Genomic DNA, 25,768 nt, shown 5'->3' on the forward strand with positions numbered 1-25,768 from the left:
TTTTGACCTCGGGGCAATTAAAAACTGGTTTTTCCCATCTGATGTGGTATGACCTTGGCATGGTGGGCAGGCTTACCTAACAGTGCCACAACTGTTGAATGCCAAACTTGTGCAACTTACATCTTGGCCATCTTATTGTGATCCATCTGTCATTTGTAGCTAAATCCATTCATGTTATGATGCTTACAGTGACATCTAGTGTGAAAATTTTTGTCAATATCTTTTTTTCCCCTTCTTACAGCAATTTTGAAAGTGGAACTTTAATTATAATCACTCTGTATTCAAGTTATCTAGATAACATACAATAGAGGTTGGTAAAAAAATAACATAAATAAAATCTTAATCACCTTTGTCATTCTAAACTATATCTTCACAGCAAAACACATCATATAAAAAACTATATTACTTGTGATGTATAATAATGATCTTCTTTCATCTTTCTGAACTGAACATTTCATTCATTGTGGAGGGATGATGGCCCAATCAACCAGATAGAAAAATACGAAAGCTCGAAGGTCATAACCAAAAAAGCACGAGTATTGGGTACTGTCAGGACCATGAGATTAGCAGAGAGAGAGAGAGAGAGAGAGAGAGAGAGAGAGAGAGAGAGAATGTGGGGGCACTGAGTAATTAGTGATCACGTGTGACTGAATAATGAAAAATTAATTTTGACATTCTCAGATAATTTGTTTGTAGCTACGTAAATGCAGAAAAGCCGACCTGTAAGTAATTAAATGCCTGTAAGTATGAATTAACTAGTTTTTCATTATGTTTTCTCTTTATGTTAAGCTGATATATTATTACTGCAAAAATAATTCACGGGTAAGTACACAATTACTATTTACACTTTTTACACTCTTGCAGACTGCATTGTTTTCTTTTTCTCTCACCTTCTGAGAAAGTGCATCTGCTATTTTGTTTTTCCTGTTACTCATCAAAATTCTTCTGCAACACCACTATCCAATTAAATATGTAGGAAGTTTCATAATACGCACATTTCTCTTGGCAGTATACTTGAATGGGGTTTCTTTTATGGTGACTGAACCACATATCTGCAACTACTTGCTGGTTCCTGGAGGAGATTTATGTTAGCTGGTATTATTTCATTTCTCTTTGAGAAATGATATTTTTTGATTCCTGCATATTAATCAATATGGCAAGTTCTAATTACTGTAGATTATAGCATATAACTTATTTCACATACACTACACAAGTCATTTCAGACTGGAAGACCCCCCAGTTATTGAACAATCTGTTAAAACCAGCCATGGTAAAACCGTTAAGCAGATGTGGTAAAATTTGTAATTGAATCCTACCACTCACCACACAGATCGTGGATGCATAGTTCTTGCTGGTTCATAAACAAGCTTTTATTTTTTCATGTCAGCTAGTCATGTCACCCTGCCTGGACTCTGTGGTAAGTGGCAGCTTCCAGTTTATATCACAAAGTGGTCTGGAAGAACAGACATTGTAGTAAGATTATTTGAAAACACCTTGAAACAGCAGGAAACGTTTTATCCATACCTATGAGAACTGGACATTTGTATGTGAAAGAAGTCAGTAAGTTGAAAGAGTGAGAAAACATTCTAGTTCTTGATACGGGTAAATATCACCGAATTTCAGTAAATCAAGTTCATAATAGTTGGATTATCGCCATAAGAATACATGCATTAATGGTTGTGAAGAAATGTATCCACACATTGGCTTCAGAAATACAGACAATCTAATGTTCTCATGTGTTAGTTACCATTACAGTTGTAGCTATAGACATAAGAAAATGTATCTGCAATATTGCTTTCAATCAAGGGAAACAAAATTAAATCACTGATTTCAAGAAATTTCAAAATTCTGTGTAGCTCTCCCCACCTCCCCTTCATCATTCTATTGCATATGTTGCACTTCATCTTAAATGTTAATGAAATCTTTCTTCTCAGTCATTGTATGTATTACATCAAGAGTTTCTCATTATTGTCGTAAAGCATATACCAGTGGCACAGCTAGCAGTCTCAACAGTATAAGCATTGAGTACAGAAGAGCCTAAAACAGCTTTTATCTCATCTTGCACATTTAATATTTGTATTATGCAGGACAAGATACATCATGTGGCATGTAAGTCACAAGGTATTAGCACCATTTGTCCCCTACCTAGTCCACAAATCAATTAGATGGTGAGTATGAACGAATTATAATGACTGCCAGTACATGAGCCTGTACTATTTCAATCATTACACGACAGGTTCGTGGACCATATGCCAGGGTAGTAATATGTTCATGGATGGCACGGTCTCTGGAAACTACATATTGCACACTATTAGCTATTAAAATTGCAACATCAGAAAGGATAGAAAATAATGAAATTTTTTTACTGTGCATACACAGTATAGTACGAAAAATACATGATTATACACTGACTGACGAAAAAAGTGAAGCACCCAAAAGACATGGTCGGGCGTCAATGTAACTCTGTACAACTACATACCCTTGGTGGCTATGTAAATGATTAGAGGCTATTGTCTGTGACGGGTAGAACTGCCACCAGTTCATTAGTTTATTCAGTTTAATTGTTGTTACCAGGCCTGGTAGGGTATATAAGGGGAATGAACAGCATCAGATGTTGACTGATCACTGTGAAGGACACAGAGGTGTCTTGTACTTGTTTGTGACAGTGTTATCAGCACCTAACAGAGTTTGAAAGGGGCCTCATTGTGAGTCTCCTTTTGGCTGGCTGGTCAAATCAAGCAAGATCAAGATTTGATGGGTATTCAGATGTGACAGTGACTCGATGCTGGACTGCATGGGAACATGAGGGAGCCATACTCGTCAAAAAGTTCTGGTCAATCACATCTGACCACCTCAAGGTAGATGTGCAACAAGCACATTACAGCCCTTCACGCCTGCACCTGCCATCCGAGAGCAACTAATGGACTTCCAGCAACATTCTGTCATTCCACATCATTGGTTAGAGAGTAGCAGTGACCAGATTAGGGAATTATTGTCCTATGCACAGGCTGCCGTTAACACCACAACAAAATGGCTGTGTTTGGGATGGTGCCATGACTGGGAAGCATGGCCTACCGATGAACTGCATCAAATTGTGTTCAGCAAAGAATCATGGTTCTGCATTACCTCGTATGACCACTGTCGGTGAGTATGCTGGTGACCTGAGGAGAGGTCCCATTCTTCCAATGTTTTGGAGAAGCACAATGGTGGTGTGGTGTAGGGAGCTATAGGGTATGACTTCAGGTCATGGCTGACAGCGACTGAGGGAACTCTGATAGCACACAGTACAGCATGGGCATCCTGAGCCCTCATGTGTTGCTCACATGTAACACTATTGCAGTACCATTTTTCAAAAGGATAATGCTTGTAAACATATGACATGTCTCTTTGTCAAATGTTTGAGTGATGTTGAGGTACTCCTGTGGCCAGTACGAACCTGAGATCATCTCTGGTAGAACATGTGTGGCATCAGCTTGGATGCACACTCTGCCCCATACCAGTGCCCCAGATATCAAGGACCAGTTACAACAGCTGCAGGCCAGCTTGCCTCAGGGAAGGATACAATGGCTTTATCAGGGTGTATATGCAGATGAGGAAAATAAATTCCTGGATTTTTCCAGATTTCCCAGTTAAAAATACACTTTCTTTCGGGTGAAAATACACTTCTCCCATGTTAGGCGACGGTATACTTTTCCTCTGAACTGTAAAACTTATCAATCCATTGAATCGTTATGGTCTTATAAATGGGGGAAAAAACACGTTTTGGAAAGATCTGTTATGTGCAGCAACATGTACGCTGCACATTTTCATATTATGAAAGTATAAAGTCTAATTCCACCACACACCACATGTTACTTTCTGAAGCATTGAAATCGAGATTGCCGTTCACTTTTGTAAGCCTGTCATGGCTCATGTCACTCGATCTCGCCAGCTGATTATGGCGGATATTCAGAGCATAGGACACGTGATGTAATCAGCCAATAGCAACATCACTATTAAGTAGCGAGACCACACAAATAGGAAATGTTAATGGTTTAAATTAATATAAATAGTGTTGCTACAAGAAAAGCAAAGCTTTCACACGTAATATTGGTCTCTAAGATTATTCGGCTGCAAATTTAAGCTTTCATGTATAATGTTGATCTGTTTTGAACATTACACTTTAAGATACATCACACAAATGTGCCAGTAAAATGTTTAGTAACAACATTAATGTCTGATCAACTAGGCTAGAAATTCTTCAAATGATTATCCTCACAGAGTTGATTTTTAAATGAGAGTCAAATGCTCTGTGATTTAAGAAATTCATTATACATTCTCACACACACTTCATCTTGTGTAAAAGGAAATTTACTTTGAAAGTAACGCTTTTCGAACCACCATTCCCAATATTTCCCAGTGACCTGTTAGAAATAAGTTTGTTTCATCAGTTGCCAGAGAGTGCCAGGTAACAGGCGTCATTGCACTTGCACAGCTACGATGAAGCAGGTAGCCCATATGATCGTACATGTAAAACATTAAAGGATCTTATGTTACGCCATAAAAGAAACAAGACATCAGAGGATACTCCAAGAGCATCGGAATTTTGTGAACCATACTAAAATGCATAATTTGGCTTAAATTGCACATTCGGATGTAAATTTTCTTGGAGTACCAGTACTATATTATCTCGTGTTTGGTTCTTTATTATGGCATAATGCCATACGTGCTAGAAGATGAAAACGTGCACTTGAAATGCAACGAACAGTTGAAAGCAGCCAGTAGTATGGAATTAAACACTTCATTTCAAATAAACGGATTGTCTCAGCGGAAAAAGAGTAATAAAAGCCAAATTTCTTTAGCAAATCGGCAAAAATAACTTCATTGTTCTGCAAGGCAACTAATGGTTGACAGTTAGAAAGGTGGAAATAAAATCAAATCTGAATCTAATAACTTATTTTAGCCTTCCGTAATTATGTGAATGTATTTTAATTCACCTGATACCTCCCGGCCACAGAAATTTGTTTTGTTTTCATTTGATGTGACAGCAATAAATGAAGAGGAAACAGCAAAGTCACTAAACGTAAACACGGGTCACATGGAGACTACCCTCCTCCCCACTACAACTCAAGAGAGTCCTCTGTCATGGATCTACGATGTTTCTGAAGCGGGGCAATACTAGATAGTGGCGCCATCCCTCACCCCCATTCCTCCAGCATTTGAGGTAGGACGCTGAAAATTATATCACCTTTTCAAAAAATGTTCGTTTTATCGTGCATATCTTTCAGCAGAGTCTGATACATAAAACATGTGTCTTTGAGGAAATGTAAGACATGTTATTTGGTCTTTAGTGTGCCAAAGTGCAGTGTCACACCACTTCACACAGCATTCTTTCATCGCACTTCACTGTATTTTGCTCTGTTGAATTCACACGTGTATATTTTGTAATAGATGCCATCAAACTATATTCAGGACAGTGGAAATTAAAATGTCCTGTGGTGCCTAACCTGCTCCATCAGCCAGTTTCACATCCTGCACTTTTTTTTTTTTTTTTTTAAATCCCTTGCAATTAATACTGGATGGGATTATTTGTAACCAGGACAGAACAAGAACTCTTCAGAAAATTTGCACTCTTTATTGCCTATTAGCTAACAACCTGTAGTTTTGTGTGACATAAAAGTAAATATAGGATACATAAAACCAGTAAAGACAAGAGACAAGTAAGACACAGTACACATTTCTCCAATCCTTAAGTCTACATCTACATCTACATTTATACTCCGCAAGCCACCCAACGGTGTGTGGCGGAGGGCACTTTACGTGCCACTGTCATTACCTCCCTTTCCTGTTCCAGTCGCGTATGGTTCGCGGGAAGAACGACTGTCTGAAAGCCTCCGTGCGCGCTCTAATCTCTCTAATTTTACATTCGTGATCTCCTTGGGAGGTATAAGAAGGGGGAAGCAATATATTCGATACCTCATCCAGAAACGCACCCTCTCGATACCTGGCGAGCAAGCTACACCGCGATGCAGAGCGCCTCTCTTGCAGAGTCTGCCACTTGAGTTTATTAAACATCTCCGTAACGCTATCACGGTTACCAAATAACCCTGTGACGAAACACGCTGCTCTTCTTTGGATCTTCTCTATCTCCTCCGTCAAACCGATCTGGTACGGATCCCACACTGATGAGCAATACTCAAGTATAGGTCGAACGAGTGTTTTGTAAGCCACCTCCTTTGTTGATGGACTACATTTTCTAAGCACTCTCCCAATGAATCTCAACCTGGTACCCGCCTTACCAACAATTAATTTTATATGATCATTCCACTTCAAATCGTTCCGCACGCATACTCCCAGATATTTTACAGAAGTAACTGCTACCAGTGTTTGTTCCGCTATCATATAATCATACAATAAAGGATCCTTCTTTCTATGTATTCGCAATACATTACATTTGTCTATGTTAAGGGTCAGTTGCCACTCCCTGCACCAAGTGCCTATCCGCTGCAGATCTTCCTGCATTTCACTACAATTTTCTAATGCTGCAACTTCTCTGTATACTACAGCATCAGTCCTAGGGTTTTTTTTCTCTCTAATCGTGCTACAGCTTTACATGGCATGCTTTCCTTTCTGCGAAAGAATTTATTACCTCATCGAAGTTTATCAAACCTTTTGCCATATGAAAAAACGAAATGTCATCGTCTAATACTGAAAAAGCTGTTAATACAAATAGTACCCAAGACTGGTGTTGTTTCTGGAGCTGATTACATATATTTTGTCAATTTCTGCTAGATAAAACAAAATAGGCCTGTCTAGTATTGCAGCAATTGTAATACACCCCACATAAATGAGACTGTTTTGGAGCAAATGGTCATTTTTACGACACGACAGAATGTAATTCACGAAGAACCACTATCAAACGCCCAATAGGCCTACTACAAGCAAAAAGCTTTATGTTAGGAAATAGTTTCACATTTCATTCATGCGCTCCAGCTTCTCATCTTCTCCTTCCTCATTCTAACAATCAATCTTTTCATCAGTAATTCTGTAGCTATTCCTACCTGTGTCAAAACTTATTCTCCGGTTAATTTCACTAACCCTGCTACAATCACCGGTTTAGTTATCCCGCATTTATTCTCTGGTTAGGCGTTATTATGTGTTCGCACAACACTTTTTCCGTGCTACTCCCACAATAGAACTTAAGGCCTGCTGGCCGGGGACTGTACAACTGGCCCTTACTAGTGTAGCGATCTGGCCAAAAACTTTCTATCAAAATTTCATTTTCTTGGATACACCGAGAAGATAACAAGTAATCTTTCTTACCTGTTATTCCTGTTAATCATTTATTTCCACTCTGGTAGTCTGAATCTTTGGCTTTCACTAGTAATTATAACAACGCCGATCATTTGCAAACCCAGTCAACCACACAAACAATGGCATTCACCCGTTCAGCTTCATTCCGCTCAGCTCGTATGGCTCCGTCCCCTTTTGTCTGCAAGGAAGTTTATTTCTAGATTCATCGGGGATTCCCCTGGCAGCAACATCACGTACACTATGCACGCATTCAAAAATCAGCTTATGATTCATTCAGAAATCAACTCTGAATGCATTCAAAAATTTCAAAAACCAACAGGGATGTGTTTCAAAATCATGTGGATAATTGATAGAGACCAACGTGCGCTGGATGCTAGTCACTTCGTGAAACAAGGTTTTTTCCTCCCCCCCCCCCCCCCCTCCACATCCTGAAATTGCAGCCCAGGGCAGACACCCCGGTTTGTCCCTCCCCTCTTCCGTCCCCTAGATCTGGGCCTGTTGTGCAAGAGTGAATTTGGCAGCTTGGGCGCGCCAGTAAAATTTTTCCATGTAGCATCTGGCTGCTTGATGCTACTGCTTATATAGCTAACAACCACACTTCCATTGCCCGAAGCGGGAGAAGGTACTACTCATACGTGACTCAACTGTGCATGCTCATGAGCCTGCTCACAACTGCTGAAAGGAATCAAATGTAAACAGTTGTGACGTCACGCTCATCAGTGGTAATTTGTTGTTCTGAAGCATTTTGCTGTTGTCAGATGCTTGTATGAGCACTGTGTTTTGTTGTTGTATATGGGGCATTTCATTTGTAACTTAAGTTTTATTTTCTTTTTTTTCCCTCTCATTCATGTCTTATTGCTGCAGTATTATTCTGCAGTACCGGCATACAGTAATATCCTTTGTTAGAATATTGGTTCTTACCAGCCAAATCTACGAAAATCTAACTGAAAACTAGAACAATGAAAAATTTCTTGAATTCTGCAGAATTCCCAGGCTTTTCCCCTTTTCTCCCGGATGAAAAAATTCCCGTATTTTTGTCGGATCTCCTGGTTGTCCCGGGTCGTATACACCCTGTTTATGGCACTTCACAAATGAATCAGTGCACGCATCCAGGATAGATGGGGTGTATCATCATACTGATAAATGTGCTCTTACTGTCAAGTTCTTTGTAAATGTGACTCAAGTTTATAAGCACTGAAATAACATCACATGCCCTCTCAACCTATGGAGTTTCATTTTGTTCCCTACTCTCCTTGTGGGGTGCCTCACCTTTTTTGTCAGGTAGTGTATTTGTAGCCGATTTTGTGGTCTACAAGGTGTGGAATTTGTGACACAGAACTATCACTTCTGGCAGTTAACAACGGCATTAACCCATCTGGGCAGTGAGTCAAACTGTGTGTGAATGACAAATATGGGTATGTCAATCCATGCTGTTTGAACTCTTATGCCAGAATTCATTAATCATAGTGGCTTTTGAGCTAGTCTCTAAGGAATACATGATCAGTTATTTTCAGTGGGTTAGAGATATGGAAAACATGCTGATCAAGATGACAGTTGAACACCCTCTGCATTGAGGTAGGTCATGGCAGCATGGGAAACATGTAGTCTTAAATTACCTTGTTGAAACATAATGTTACAGAGACCTCAAATACGGGGCACACACCCACTGGCTTTAAAATGTCGGAAGTGTTAATATCTTCTGTCCAGATTAAAACCTATGCAAACCAGAGGTGATTATGTTGTGTACCCAATGGCATCTCATATCATACACCAGGTGCTGGACCTGTACTACAATGATGAATGCAGTTTGAAAACGTTCATTCTCCTTGGAGCCTCTACACCAGCATACACTCATCATGGTGTTGTATACAGAATGAGAGCATATCTGAAAAGGTAACACGGTGCCACTCCTGAGAACAGTGTTGTCACATGATGCGCCACTGTCAGCATGACTCACTCTGCTGTTATTCCAAGTGAAGCTGCAACAGTGGTTCATGGTGCTCTAGACATTGTCATCTTATCCATGAGGATACTTGTATTGCTGCAAATAAGTCCATTTTACAACACAGGGTATTCCAAATTCATAAGACAGCCATGAGATCCTAAACAACATACAACAACAACAACAAACCAGTCTTGATAGACCACAAACCTGCCACTATGGAATTCCGACACACACACACACACACACACACACACACACACACACACACACACACACACACACACACATCAGTAGCTGTTTCTCCTTCCACACGAGGCAGCATAACATTCTCACGAACAACCAACATTCAAATGTGTTTAAATTTCTGAATGAGTAATCTTTACTTACATATAGAATGTACATAGCTTTACTCCTACCTACTTTGCCCAGCTGTGTTGGAACGTTTATCATTTGTGTATCCCAAGTATGCACGACACTACGTGCCAATTTGACATTTGTTGCACATTGTCTTCATAGTGTTGCAATTTTAATGGTTAGCAGTGTATGTAGCTTCTCTCTCAGCACACAGTCGATCACTTTTATGACTCTCTGCTGATAACAAAATAAACCCATGCAAAATTATGTAACTGTTCTTTGTACCATTTCCCTGTGAGAAAACAGGGAGATGCTACATGGAAGAGGAACATTATGAATGTAATGTGGTAAGACATGGAGACAGGGAAACAATACTCAACAACAAGTCTTACATGTGTTCTGAAAATAATTTCTTCACAGATTTGTAGAGCTTCCTAGAAGCTCGCTCAACAATTCTCTGTCTCATGATTACTTTCTTCATTAAGAGATTTTTGTGACTGTTCCATATTGTCACATGCTCATCGCACCTAATTCATAAACACAAGCAGCTATCTAATTTTATACTCATTAAAGATTGTGGACTGTTGACAGACTGCAATAAATACCTTTAATTGCATAATGATAGAAATATGCCATATACACATTTTATACTTGGGGAAGCAACTACAAGATCTTACCTCACACATTATTGGGTAATTGGTACACTGATGCGTGCCACATAAAGTCTACTTATGCAATACATTTGTCACCAAACAACCATTTCTTTCAAATTTCTTGGCAGATTAAAACTGTGTGCCAGACCGTGACTCAAACTTGGGATCTTTACCTCTCATGGGGCAAGTACTCTACAACTCGGTAACCAAGTACGACACACAACCAGTCCTCACAGCCTTACTTCCATCAGTACCTCATCGCTTACCTTCCAAACTTAACAGATGCTCTCCTGTGAAACTTGCAACACTAGTACTTCTGGAAGAAAGACTACTGCACAGACATGGCTTACCTACAGCATGGGGGATGCTTCCAGAATGAAATATTCACTCTGCAGCAGAGTGTACAGTGATATGAAACTTCCTGGCAGATTAAAACTGTGTTCGGCAACTCTCTCGCATACACACGACCATTGCACTCCACTATATGATGAGTAGCAATCTATCTCTTTCATAATATTGTCATTATTCTATCCCAGATTTTCCACTGTTTCTTGGTGTTACAATAACTGTGATTTTAACATTTTTTTATTGAACTGGAAAAGCTCAAACAACAGTGTTATTTCTCTGAGTGAAAGACTGAGATCCTCACCAAAACTACATAAATACAGTTAGTGAAAATGAATATAAAAACAAAAGGCCATATATGTCATCTATTGCTAAGTTCATTTTTCTAACTAAAAGCTGAGATATGGGATATAAAAAACAGCAAAAGAAAAATAACCACTGTACATAGCTGAAATGTATCTGCTAGAATGCAATACAAATTAATGACATCACATGCGGTGATCACAAATGACAGTCAGGCACTCATGCACAAACATGAGGGGGACAGTTTTTTAAATGCTTTTTCCTTTTCCACATATGACAATTCACCTCAATGAAGAACCGTTTTTCTTGTTTTGTTTCAAACATCATGAAATTCTACAAAGTGATGGAGCAATTACAATGACAAGGTACATGAAATCAGTAGGGAACAATGGCAGCAATTAATTTAGACCTAAAATCAAATGTCTGAGAATAACTACTTCTAAAATAGAGGCTTCCAAAGCAAAGCAAAGCAAAGAGTTTAAGAAAACATATTTCATAGCAGAGCCAGAACTGGAGATACAAATGTTCAGCGAGAAAAAATACATTCAAATAACCTTTGAATCCTTAAAATATGTTTAAAAAAGTGCAGTATGTTGAATAAAACCAGAATATATAAACTGTAACTCACATAAAAATGTATTACAACTGCTGATACAAAAACACCTATGCTCTGGAGCAAGTCTCCAATGACATGTATCACTGCTGCCCTGACGTTTATGCCAGATCTGCTATGGCTGAATTCACTGTGGGTGTGCCCGTGTGCACCTCTGAGACTGTTACAGGATCCATGCAGCACCAATCCCATGCTAAAACAAAATTAAATCATAAATATCCTCTCCACAACTTTCCATATTTACTGCAATACACCACCGTATTTCATACCATATTTTAATTATTCAAGTAACTCTTTAAATAAATCATTCATAAATAAATTAATCTTTTGAGAGTTTTAAAAATGGCACAGACCTAGTGGGAGTAATGTTTCCAATAGAAACACAGAAAGACAAAATTTCAAGCTTATAAAAACTACACCACCAAGAGCCACAAGGGGAAACAATGTGGAAGATAAGGGCTGAGTAGCTGCAATGATGAATGTGACCAAAAGTCGGTAATTACAAAGTAAAAACCTTCCTTGTCTTTACCCCTTCCCTCCCCCCCCCCCCCCCCCCCACACACAAATAAAATAAAACCACACACAAAGAGATGAATGCAGCAGTCATCTACTTCAGAAATTTTTAGCAAGATTTGTCTAATCTAATAAACCTGCCACATGCATTAACAGTAGCAGAATTTAATAGAAGGGTTGGATGAGTATCCAATGGGGCTGTGACACAATAATTAACTTCCATGAAATACAAGATCGTAAGTATCTTAAAAGGGTTGCATGAGCTCAGAAAGTCACTTTTCGATCCACAAAGGATTTCCTACAAATTAATTCATGACTGACTCTCTGAAGGGATGTTTGGAGAACATCTGACCCCCCCCCCCCCCCCCCCCCCCCCCGCAATTTAATCCAGTTGGCACATCCGCAAAATGCTGTGATAAATAATAAAAAAGAAGAAAAAAGAAGGATACACTTATTTACAAGCAACGAATTTCCAATGCTCAAAACTAGCTTGGAGCACTACCACGGCATGAAAACCACATTTTTTCTAATTTGAACCCACATAACCTTTTACAAATTGTGTTACAGAGATCGGTTTATGTTAGATGACTTTGTGTTACAGTGTCAGGCTACTGCTGGAAACTATTGATATGCTATAGCTCAGTATTTTTTATATTTCTTCCATCCACTTGTTGAGGTAATGATACACACCAAATCTGGCTCTCTATCAAGCTGACTGAAGACATATGTGCTATTAGGTACTTATTCCATAACATTTCCATCCTGTCAATGTCCTATCATTTATATTTTCATTTTAGCTGCTCTATTTGTTCATATGTATACACTTTAGTGATATTATAATGACCACCTACTAAAACTGTAAGTAAGTGTTTCCCATCTGCACTATGCACAACAGCCAGAAAAGGTGTACGAGAGAACTGTCTGGTGCTGACATGTCTTCATGGGTGTATGGAGCTAAGTTGTCTGTAGAGCTACCCACAACTGATGAAGGCTGTGACGTAAATGATTCACAAAGTGAACATGACACAAGTACAAAGTACCTTCCAAAATGCGCTGTATGGTGGCTTCCCACGTATATGAGTAGGCGATGTGGTCCCACAGATGTTCAATTGGTCAAGATCTGACATTCCCTGATATACATACATCCTTGACCAGTAACACGTCTACATATGTAATCTGCAAATCACTGAACAGTGCACGATGGAGGGTACTGTGTACCAATATTTATTGCTTCCTTTCTTATTCAGTTTGCAGATGAAGCATGGGAAAAAGAAGAGTCAGTATGTTTCCAAATTCACTGAAATTTGTGTTATTTATTCCAATGGTGCCAAAGCAAGATATATGATGCAGTAGAAGTGTTACACAGAGTACACTGAATAATGGTTTTCTAAAGTTACCAACAGGGTTTCAAAGGAAATAATGTCAATGCCTTTCATCAGGACTACTTGATAAGTAATTACATATTTAAATTATATGCTTAGCTGTCACATCTAGGCAGTTGTAATAATAATGAGAGCCGAGAGTGTCCTTTGTTTTGGCAGTTTATTTTAATATTTCCCATGCTCTTCCTGATTTCATGACTGTTCTGATATTTTGAGGAGATTATAATTATGTAAGGCAAGCAGTTAACCTATGATGTGACACACACTTCTTGCTGTTACAGCTTTTTCTTACCTAAATTCTACAGGTGACATTTGACAAGCAGCAGCTACAAAAAAGTTTTGAAGTTTCCAGAAATATGAGGCTGAGTATTTAGTTATACCTCAATGTATTTACTCTGCTAGCAGCCTTAGCACATCTGAGAGATGGTACTTCACGTATACTGTCACTTAGCCCGATTCCTGCTCCAGCCACAGATACTGTTGGGGGAAGAATAGCTTTTAGTATGCCTCAGTGTGAGTTCAAAGGATTCTAATTTTACTTTCATTGCCTTTTCATGAGATTATGTAAGTTGACTATTATGAAAGTACACTCTTGGAATTTTAACAGTAAACCACATCACGGCGCAGTGCTCGTCTCTTTGTAATATCTGCTACTGAAGTTAGATAAATATTTTCATTATACTTTTGCACTTACTAAGTCAACCCATGATGAAATGTCATGCTCTTCCTTGTATCTTGTCTATTTCCCCTCTCAATACTACAGTGAAACCCCGCTTTTACACTTTTCAAGGGACTTTTAAAAAAATTGTGTAAAATGCGGGGAAAATAATGTTTTAAGCTGTGAAAGTTACGTATAGGATACCACTTGTATTTTAGCACTTTGTGTATGTGCACATAACAGGTATCAAAATACTTGTCAGGGACTTGTTTATTATCTAATAAAAACTGCTGATATAATGGGAACTGATAACTGGGATGCAGAAATGTTTGTCTCAATTTCATATGTCATTATCAATGTTTTTGGAATGCCTGCAGCTGTTATTCATTATTTAAATAATGGAACTCTGCGTCAGTTACATATTTTTTCATGCTTAGCACAGTGTGTTTCGAGAATTTTTTCTCAATATCAAGTGCAAATATTTACATAAGTATTTTGTGTGGTGTTTGCATATGTGGTGTTCTGCGTATTTTGAACTGTAGTCATCTTTTTCATGTTATCTGGTACTGGGCTTCTTCAGTTATGTTGGAAACCACAAACACACAAACTATCATTCACATTGTTTTTTGTGTAACACCACAAAAAATACATACATAAATATTGCACTTAACAAAGAGAATAAATCTTTGAAACATGTTTTGCTCAGCATGAGAATATACATAATTCGCGCTGTGTTTAAACCAAAAAGATTTGGGCAATGCAAACTGAATGAAGGTGTCAACGAGCGCTACAAGCAGCCAAACGAAAAAACACGCTAAATATGGTTCAACAGAGGTGTGATGATGATTACAACAATCACAAAACTGTGCATGCGCTGTAGAGACAGTTTGGAAATGGTTGTGATTGGTCATTATGCCTTTATTCATACGAACCTAGTTACTTCTATCAGTCACCATGCAGAGTAGAGTTTGGCAGTGGGAGGAGATACAGCATGAATTGTTCCAACTTATACATGTTTAGCAGTTTAAATCTGCTAAGTAGAGCACCCTGGTGTCAAGAAACTTAACCACACAATGTCTGTAAACACTACTTGAAGGCCAACATCATGCCAGCGTCATTTTATGTCAGTTTTTTCCCCCATGAACAATTTTTCATAATGCATAAATTGTGGGAAAATTATAAATATGTTGATGCAAAATCAGGTGTGAATTAACATTGTGAACATAGGAAATTTGACGGGAGCAATAAAAAATGTCATAAACGGAGGGAAATTGTTAATTCTGGGAAAATAAAACCAAACTTATACTGCACCTAGTAAGGGCCCTGGACTCAGGAGCAATACTCAAACTTCTGTCGGATGACGGTTTTGTATTGTCTCTCTCCTTTATGGGTAGACTACATTTACTGAGGATTCTTCCAATGAATCTCAGTCTGCCTTCCCTACAATTCGTTTTATGTGGTCAAACCACTTAAAATCACTCTGTACACATACTCCCAGATATTAAAAGGATGTGACCGTTCAGCAACCATGTAATCAAATAACAACAGATCTTCCTGCATACTTAGCATAGTACATTTCATTTGTTTATGATGAGGGTCAACTGAAGATCCCAGCACCAAGCATCAAGTCCCTGCAGATCTTCCGGCATGGTGTTACAATTTTCTATCACTGCTATTTCTGTATATACAACAGCATCATCTGTAAAAAGCCTCTTAGAGCTTCTAATGTTATCCACCAGGTCATTTATGTGAACTGCAAACTCTAATGTTTTTTTTTATTCAAAAAACTTTACCAACAGCCTTATGTTTTGTTTATTTTATTTTATACCTCAAATGCTACCAGTTTTGGCAACTCAATATTGCCACCTTCAGGACCTATACACTATTATTGTATTAACAATCTTATTGAATGGTGCCAGTGTCACCCATTGGAGTTAGTGTCACCTGTTCACAGGAATCTGTTGCATGACGATTGGATTTATGATTCGAGTTTTATGGCACCATTCCATAAGATTGCTAATATGATAATAGTGTATGGGGCCTGAAGATGGCAATAATGAGTTGTCGAAAATGTTAGTATTTGAGATATAAAATAAAATAAACCAAAACATATGGCTGTTGGTAAAGTTTTTGGAATGAAGAAAAATATACCAGCCAATGCCCCCAGGCCATAATGGACTGATAGAAATAGCAAACTCTAATGGTCGTTCACATTTAACTGGGGGTAGGTTGAAAGATACTTTTACATCAGACCCGAGTGAGATGACATAGTGGTTAGCAGACTGGACTCGCATTCGGGAGAACAGTGATTCAAATCCGTATCCAGCCATTGTGATTCCCCTACATTGCTCCAGGCAAATGCTGGGATGGTCCCTTTGAAAGGCCGTGGTCAATTTTCTTCCCCATCCTTGAAACAATCCAAGCTTGTGCTCCGTTTCTAATGACCTCAATGTCAATTGGATATTAAACCCGAATCTTTCTTCTTTTTTACAACAGAAGATTTCTCTGCATTAAGAGTGATGGATTTTCTACACACTCTTTAGGTCAATCACAATTCTGATATGATTTTTCTTATGCTTATATTCTGTTCATTACTATTACTAAGCACCAACTGCACATAAATGTATCATTATGAACATGTCGTTTTGTATATTCCAAGTATGGAGTTCCATTACGTACTATGATGGATTACTAATCTAAATAAACAAGTATTTTCTTTATAGCCAGAATCAGGATGAAACAACAATAAAAAAACAACCAGAACATTATCTATATGTCTTGTCTAGAATTTCTGGAGGGAAAATTGACACACAATTTTTGGTGTGACATCATGTGCGCTGGACTGCTGTTGAAATTGCTCGTCAATATTCTTAAAGTTTTAGTCTTCAGTTACTTATTTTAAAATTTATTTGTGTTAATATTTGCTGTAAAAGTAACTTATCAGTGGATTTTCATTAATCTCAGTCTTTCTTCCTGTTTTAGTGACTCGAGTAGTCTGTTATTTGTGAGTGTGCTTACGTTGTTCGTCCAAGCCTCACGCCTCAGTAGTGTGTTTACATTTTGTGGCGTGCAGTTGCACCTGTAGTAGTCATAAAGCTAAGTACTGACAAAGTTATTTGTGCACTGTTATGCAATTATTAAATTTAACTTTGTTGAGTGTTCCAGTGGCCGCTTGAATTTTTGGTTTTAGCTAATAATTTTGTGAAGTTTTGTTGGTATTGGTATTAGTTGTGGTTTAGTAGTATTAATACAAGTAGTTGCTTTCTTAGTACAGACAGAATTTTGAGACCACTATTGTTAGTTCTATAAATAGTTCTACTGGTGTAACTGAACTTACGTAACGTACACGTATAGTTTATTTTCCAGTAACTGTAGAATTTTACCATGAGTGAGAAGTGTGGCCTCTTTTGTAGGTTTGTGAGTAGTGGGTTAAGGTGTGGGATTTGTTCAAAGTATTTGCATTGGGGGGAATGCAGTGGGGAAGCCTGTGGGCATTCTACCGCTCTCCTCTCCTGAGAATGCAGAATCTGTAGTAGAAATAAGTTGATAGAGGAGCAAGAGCGTAAGATCTGTGGCCTTCAGGTGCAGTTACAACACGCAGAGAAGGAACTAGATACGTTGAAGAGGGTGAAGCGTGCTGGGGAACGGGAACTGGCAGTTGGCAAGAAAGCAGCTAGGAGGAGGAGGTATTCAGACAGTTATACCTTGTGTATATGCAATACATTTGACCAACTGTCAGAGTTGAGTGGAGAGGAGCCTCTTGTAACTGTAGGTGTAGGGAACATTTTGTATATGATGGTGCAAGAAAAATGATATTGGTAGATCTCCTAAACTAATATGATCTGATGCAGACGGTTTTTTTCCAACTAGGGTACAGGGGAACAGTAGCACAGCCACAGACAATATTTTTATCCATTCTTCATTACTAGATGGGCATTCTGTTAGTAAAAGGGTGAATGGCCTTTCAGACCATGATGCACAAATTTTAACACTAAAAGGCCATTGTACTCAAACCAATGTCATATTTAATTACAAACTATGTAGAAAAGTTAATCCAACAGCAATAGAGAGTTTTTTAAACCTTGTCAAGGAACAAGAGTGGCAGGATGTTTATAGTGTCGATAACTTAGATGATAAATACACTATTGGCCATTAAAATTGCTACACCACGAAGATGACGTGCTACAGACGCGAAATTTAACCAACAGGAAGAAGATGCTGTGATATGCAAATGATTAGCTTTTCAGACCATTCACACAAGGTTGGCGCTGGCGACACCTACAATGTGCTGACATGAGGAAAGTTTCCAACCGATTTCTCATACACAAACAGCAGTTGACCGGCATTGCCTGGTGAAACGTTGTTGTGATGCCTTGTGTAAGGAGGAGAAATGCGTACCATCACATTTCTGACTTTGATAAAGGTCAGATTGTAGCCTATCACGATTGCGGTTTATCAGATCGCAACATTGCTGCTCACGTTGGTCGAGATCCAATCACTGTTCGCAGAATATGGAATCAGCAGATTCAGGAGGGTAATACAGAACACCGTGCTGGATCCCAACGGCCTCGTATCACTAGCAGTCGAGATGACAGGCATCTTATCCGCATCGCTGTAACGGATCGTGCAGCCACATCTCGATCTCTGAGTCCACAGATGGGGACGTTTGCAAGACAACAACCACCTGCATAAACAGTTCGACGACATTTACAGCAGCATGGACTATCAGCTCGGAGACCATGGCTGCGGTTACCCTTGATGCTGCATCACAGACAGGAGCGCCTGCAATGCTGTACGCAACAACGAACCTGGGTGCACGAATGGCAAAATGTCATTTTTCGGATGAATGCAGGTTCTGTTTACAGCATCACGATGGTCGCATCCATGTTTGGCGACATCGCGGTGAACGCACATTGGAAGCGTGTATTCGTCATCGCCATACTGGCATATCACCCGGCATAATGGTATGGGGTGCCATTGGAAACACGCCTCAGTCACCTCTTGTTCGCATTGATGGCAATTTGAACAGTGGACGTTATGTTTCAGATGTGTTACGACCCGTGGCTCTACCCTTCATTCGATCCCTGCGAAACCATACATTTCAGCAGGTCGGGTACGGGCCTTTCTGAATACAGAAAATGTTCTACTGCTGCCCTGGCCAGCACATTCTCCAGATCTCTCACCAATTGAAAACGTCTGGTCAATGGTGGCAGAGCAACTGGCTCGTCACAATACGCCAGTCACTACTCTTGATGAACTGTGGTATTGTGTTGAAGCTGCATGGGCAGCTTTACCTGTACACGCCATTCAAGCTCTGTTTGACCCAATGGCCAGGCGTATCAAGGCCGTTATTACGGCCAGAGTTGGTTGTTCTGGGTACTGATTTCTCAGGATCTATGCACCCAAATTGAATGAAAATGTAATCACATGTCAGTTCTAGTATAATATATTTGTCCAATGAATACCCATTTATCATCTGCATTTCTTCTTGGCGTAGCAATTTTAATGGCCAGTAGTGTACAATACTTTCCTTAACACATTTCTCATGCTCTTTGAGAGTTGCTTTACATTAGAACACTTTTAACGAGGTACTAGCAGTAATGGGCAGCCCAGGTGGGTGACTAGTGGGATTAGGATATCATGTAGAACAAAGCGGGAATTATATCAAAATGTTAGACGTAGTCACAATCAAGCTACAGTAGCCCATTACAAACAGTATAGTAAGGCACTTAAAAATGTTCTTAGGAAGGCAAAGCGTATGTGGTATGCAAATAGAATAGCTAATTCACACGCTAAAATCAAAACCATATGGCCAGTTGTGAAGGAAGTGTGTGGTCAGCAGCACAAGGTTGACAATATAAAGTCAGTTCGCAGTAAAAATGTGTCTGTTACTGATAAATCAGATATATGTAGAGTATTTAACAACCATTTTCTGAGCATTGATGGTGAATTAAATAAAATTTAGTTTCTACAGGAAATCATAACTTTCTTCGCAAATGCCTTTCTGAGATTGATGTCTGAAATACTCCTCTGTAATACAGACAAGAGGGAGATTGAGTCAATAACTAAATCAATGAAGACTAAGGACTTTCATGGTTATGATGGAGTGTCTAACAGAACATTCAAGTACTGTGCTGCACATGTTAGCCCTGTATTTAGCCATATTTGTTATTTTTCCTTTAGGAATGGTCAGTTTCCTGAGCGATTAAAGTACTCAGTAGTAAACCCGCTTTATAAAAAGGGAGAAAGGGATAATGTAGATAATTTTAGACCTATTTCTATGCCATCAGTGTTTGCAAACGTTATTGAAAAGGCTGTGTATGTAAGGATAAATGATCATTTTATATCACACGATTTGCTATCAAATGTACATATTGGCTTTAGATGTCGTTTAACAACTGAAAATGCTATATTCTCTTTTCTCTGTAAGCTACTGGATGGGCTAAACAAAAAGGTTTCGAATGCTTGGCATATTTTTTGATTTAACTAAGGCATTTGTGTTGATCACAAAATATTGCTCCAGCTGTTGGACCATTACGGAATACGGGGAGTAGCTCACAATTGGTTCACCTCTTACTTTAGCAACAGGCAGCAGAAGGTAATTTTTCACAATGTTGATAATGACTGTGATGTGGGGTACGAGTGGGGTACAGTCAAGTGGGGGGTGCCCCAGGGATCAGTGTTGGGGCCGCTCCTGTTCCTTATTTATATAGATGATACGCCACTAGTATTATGAGTAACTCTAAAATATTTCTGTTTGCTGATGACACTAGCTTGATAGTAAAGGATGTTGTGTGCAACATTTGCTTGGTTCCAAATAGTGCAGTTTACAGTTACTAACACACAATTCAACAAATCCTGACATTTTAATTTCACAGAATAGACATACAATTAGTGAAACTGAACAGTTCAAATTTCTAGGTGTTCAGATACATAGTAAACTGTCGTGGAAAGTCCATGTTCACGATCTTGTTCAAAGACTTAATGCTGCCATTTTTACTGCTGGAACAGTATCTGAAGTGAGTGATCGTTCAACACAAAGGTTAGTCTACTTTGCTTATTTTCATTCACTTATGTAATATGGTATTATATTTTGGGTAACTCTTCCCATTCTAAAAGGATATTTTTGGCTCAGAAGTGGGTGGTTTGGGCAATAAGTGGTATAAGTTCACGAACCACTTGTAGACCCCTGTTCATGAGCCTGAATATTTTGACATCGTCCTCTCAATGTATATATTCCTTACTGGCATTTCTTGTTAACAATATTAACTTATTCCCAAGAATAATCAACTTTCACTCGGTTAATACTTGCCAGAAATCAAACCTGCATTTGGATCAGACTTCCTTAACTCTTGTGCAGGAAGGTGTGCAGTATACTGCAGCATCCATTTTCAATAAGCTACCACCAGAATTAAAAAATCTTAGCAGTAATCCATGTGCTTTCAAATCGAAACTGAAGAGTTTCCTCATGGGTCACTCCTCCTATTCTGTCGAGGAGTTCCTTGAAAAATTAAGCTGATTCTTGTCATATTGTTGATTGTGTTTACTTACCAAACTTATGGCTTGACTTTTTTTAGGTGCATAAACATAATATTTTTATCTGTTATTACTTTTAAGTTGTAATTTCACGTATTGGCACATTCCATGACCTTGGAGATTTGCTCCTCAATTTGGTCTTATGGAACTTTTTTGAAGTGTAAATAATAAATGAATAAAGTGGTTAACCATTTTGACATACTTCACAAAGCCAACGTAATACAACAAATATTTTTGTATAAATTTGCACCATGCAAAAGTAATGACAATTATTAGTGCTAAATAATGCAGATTTACACTATGATTATGATGATCATGGTGTTGAAACTGTTATTTGTTTTCAGTGTCTCATTTGTCAGTAGCATATGAAATATTACGCAAGCAATTGCCTTACTCACTATGTCATTTCTCTTGGCAAAAGTTCTTTAATGAAGATTAATTGCTTCCTTTTACATGCAGTACTTAAAAAGATCCTCTTTCATCCCATTTTGTTGTATGTGCTGCTTTTCCATCAATTGAAGCAAATTTATGATGGTTTTTGATAATTTTCAATTTTTATGCACATCACAACATCCTGATATTTACACCCACCTCTGCTACTAGATCCAAAGAACCACTTGCAAAATTCCTGCAATTTCTGATGAAAACCTAAGTAAGACATGAAAAGACATACAAGTATTTCTCAGTAACCTGAAGCCTTTTCTCCCTGAAAAGTGACCTGAAGGGAGTTAACACAAAAAGTTTAAGGGAAGAATTATGTGTCATTAACAGAATAGCTACTGAGTCAATGGACCATGGCTCGTCACAAGAAAACGCTATACACATAATGTTCTGTTGCGTTAGCAACTTACTAGTTCTCTCCGATTTTAATAAATGTATGGGCAACATCAGTATATATTAATACTTGCTACTTCTACAGAGACAGCAGTTTTACATCCCATAGTACGGCAAGTGTTTGTATGATATTTATCTGAGCTTGGTTGTCGGTAGGGTTCTTTCCCTTAATCCAGTTTGTTTATTATGGTCTATGGTACTTTATGAATCTGACAGCATTTCAAATTCCCCACCCAGCCCACACACTGATATCAACATTCAGTCAGAAATAATTAGGTTGTCCAGCCTGTCTGTTCTAGTGGTCTCTGTGGAACTGTTCAGTGCAAATTCTCATGGACATGAAATTTGTTTCCACCTATTCCCGAGTAGGATAGACAAGTGGGAATGAGAACATCCCTCACTGTGTAACTAGTCAGCATTCAGCTTAAGTCCTGAGTTTCTGAAGTTGTGTCAGCAGCAGTGGAATTGCATCAGCAAATGTTCCAACAGCAGTTTACCAACCAACAAGAACAGCATGGAGAATAGAAAGTGACATTAGCAGCAAGTGGGAATTGCAACAGCAACAGCAGCAGATATTGTAGCAGCAGCTAGCAAACCAATAGCAAAACAGTGGCAGATGTTAAAACTGCTATAACAGCAGCAGCACAACAACAACAACAACAACAACAACCACAAACTACTGTGATGAAACGAAGAAGAGTTGGATGGTCTACTTGCATAATTTTTTTATTCATTGCAAGGTACGTCGAATAACTGAGCCTGATCATTAGAGTACCCTTTTACTGTTTTCTTATAACAAAATGTATGAAGCAATAAAGAAATTACGGTTGCTCTTGGGCCCCAGGAGTTTTTCTAAAGTTTGTGGTTAGCTGACTGACTACTAAGGCCACCAAACCCCGGTGGTGGTGACTAGTCTCAAATTTAATCAGTGTGTTAAGCAATGTATACAAACATACACAGAATGGGATGCAGATCCACGAGACTTAGTATGTAAGCAGAGGTAGAGTTGCAGAAGCTCACATTAGTACTGGAAGTCACCAGTGAAGGTCAGACTTTCAGTTGGACACAGGCACAGATGTATGTTCGATTAATGTGAAAATGTACTCGCTCACTGATTCATCACGGCTGCAGTACATTCAGCACAAAGTGTTGACATATGATAGGCAGTCAATGCCATTACAGGACCAAATGTCAATCCAAATGAAGAAAACAAAAGCTAGACATCTAAACTTGTGGGTATTAAATTCTTGGACAGTAACTAATATTTTTGGGGCAGACACTTTTGCACTTTTTGGCTTTCAAATTCAAGACCACGTAAATATAGTTTCAACCATGATTCTATTCCAGGCATATGATTTTGTATGTGCACAGTTCACGCAACTGTTCAAAAATAAATTATGGTGTGCATGGTATTTTCAAGCACACACAGCATTAAAGCTATCTGCAGCACCTAAGTTTTGCAGAGCATGCCTAGAGCCATTCACCATGCTTGATTAAGTTAAGGCAGAAGTAGATACATTAAAAATCACTGGATTAATATCCCTGATTTCTTCTTCAGTATCCAACAGTGATTTGTACTCCCTACCCACCCCAAGTATCAATATGGAGGAAAGATCAAGGATACTTGAGCTTCATACCATGGCTGCACAGTACAATTGCAGGTATGTAATATGGGCCCATCCACTGACGTGACAGTGTCCATAAATATCATGGCACCACACTTGTCTGGCAGCTCTCACTACTCTCTGAAGCTTTCAATACTCGCCACTGATGGCAGACTGCTTTACCTGCTTACGTTTCTCAAATCAGGTCACTCTCTAGAAAGTTTGTTTATGCTTTTGATGACTTTCACTGTACTCTGAACTTTTCTTCTAGCTAGCCATTCACTTTGTGAACTCAGCTGTCATTGAAAAATGGAACTGACTGTTTGTTCCACAGGTTTCTGCGTTACTATGAGTGCAAGTGCTTGTAATCTGTGTTCTACCAATGCTGAGATGCACACGATATTCTTCAAGCCAGTGGCCAAATCAAATGGTAGTGATAAAAATGCCTAATGGCTCAATCAGAACATGTGGTCATTATAATTCTAATGTTAATCTCCAATTACACACAGACTTGCATCAAATTCCTAGGTTAGAGGTATTGTTAACCAGCTTGGGTCTAAAACAGATCTTTCTTATGCTTATTTACAGTTGTCTGTCAATAGCAGGACTAAACAAATTGAAGTCATCAATATGCTATTCACTAACGTACCAGTGCAGCTGATTACCATTTGAGGTTCAAAGTACCCACACAATATTTAAGACAGGCAGCCAAAACATCAGCTCGCAAGCCCTGCCCTGGTCCATGTGACATAGCACTCAGCCAGGATGAACACTTCTACCATTGTCACACCACACTGTGTGGGAGGAGGGGGACGAGGGGAAAACTGCAAATATGCTGTATTTAGATGGCAATGCAGTCGCATTGCATATAACTCCGTTTTCTATTTCATACTCCTCAACAACATAGATCACGAAGAAAACAAATTTTCACTATCTTATTATTATTTTTGGTACACTGATGGCATAACATAATTTTTATCTGTTACACACTGTGGGAAATACAGACAGTCACAGACAATTTCACAGATTTTTGCACTCAGGTTGCCACGTAATTGTAACCGACTTAGTTGCGTGACAGAGAAAGGTTCTTCCACACACTTATGTTAACTGAAATATTGTAGCACTTTTGCAACCTCATTATGGAGTTGTGAAAATGCTGCCTGAGGAAAACAATTTTGATGTCCTGGGCAGTTTTAACATAAAACTACTTGTGTTTGAAACAAGAGTTACAGTGCAGATCAATCAATTACATCTGCAAGTGCACAGGAGTGCTTCCAACTGAAATGGCAAATCGTTTTGAAAACAGCTTCGAAACAGATACAAGATGAGCAGTGTCCTCAAAATATTAGTAAACTATTGCTGTAATTCTTTCAAGGCTACAATGAATTTTCATATCTTTTTTTTCTTTAATACCATTAAGCTTAGGGAACTGGACTGTTTTTGTCAGAATGTGCCTCTTCTACAACACGATTTTCTTTTTAAATGCATCCTCATGAAATCAGAAAGAAGTTGTTTCCCATCTTGCAATGTGTGATGGTGGGCAGTGTGCAGTCAAGTCCACTTAAAATGTGTGGTCTGTAGTCCATTCTGCATGTTCTAATTTTCATTCCTGCCCTCCCTCCTTCCTTCATAAATTCAACAATAACAAATGGTCAGCAGTGCTGACAGCACAATTCTACTGAACAGAAATGAGTTGTGTCAACCAAAAAATGGCACCCTGCAATACTAAATGAAA

The 25,768-nt window shown here is 38.7% G+C and overlaps 1 protein-coding gene across 1 annotated transcript in view; it reads right to left on the reverse strand.

Annotated features, from left to right (window-relative positions):
* The window catches only part of LOC126470769 (zinc transporter 2-like), a 486,307-nt gene that overhangs the window by 22,003 nt on the left and 438,536 nt on the right, over positions 1–25,768 (reverse strand). Inside the window, exon 6 of the mRNA XM_050098774.1 lies at positions 11,522–11,699. Within this exon, the coding sequence (XP_049954731.1) occupies positions 11,522–11,699 (178 nt within the window). The remainder of the gene's footprint in view (positions 1–11,521; positions 11,700–25,768) is intronic.

Source organism: Schistocerca serialis, chromosome 3, assembly GCF_023864345.2.
Source record: "Schistocerca serialis cubense isolate TAMUIC-IGC-003099 chromosome 3, iqSchSeri2.2, whole genome shotgun sequence".
NCBI lineage: Eukaryota > Metazoa > Arthropoda > Insecta > Orthoptera > Acrididae > Schistocerca > Schistocerca serialis.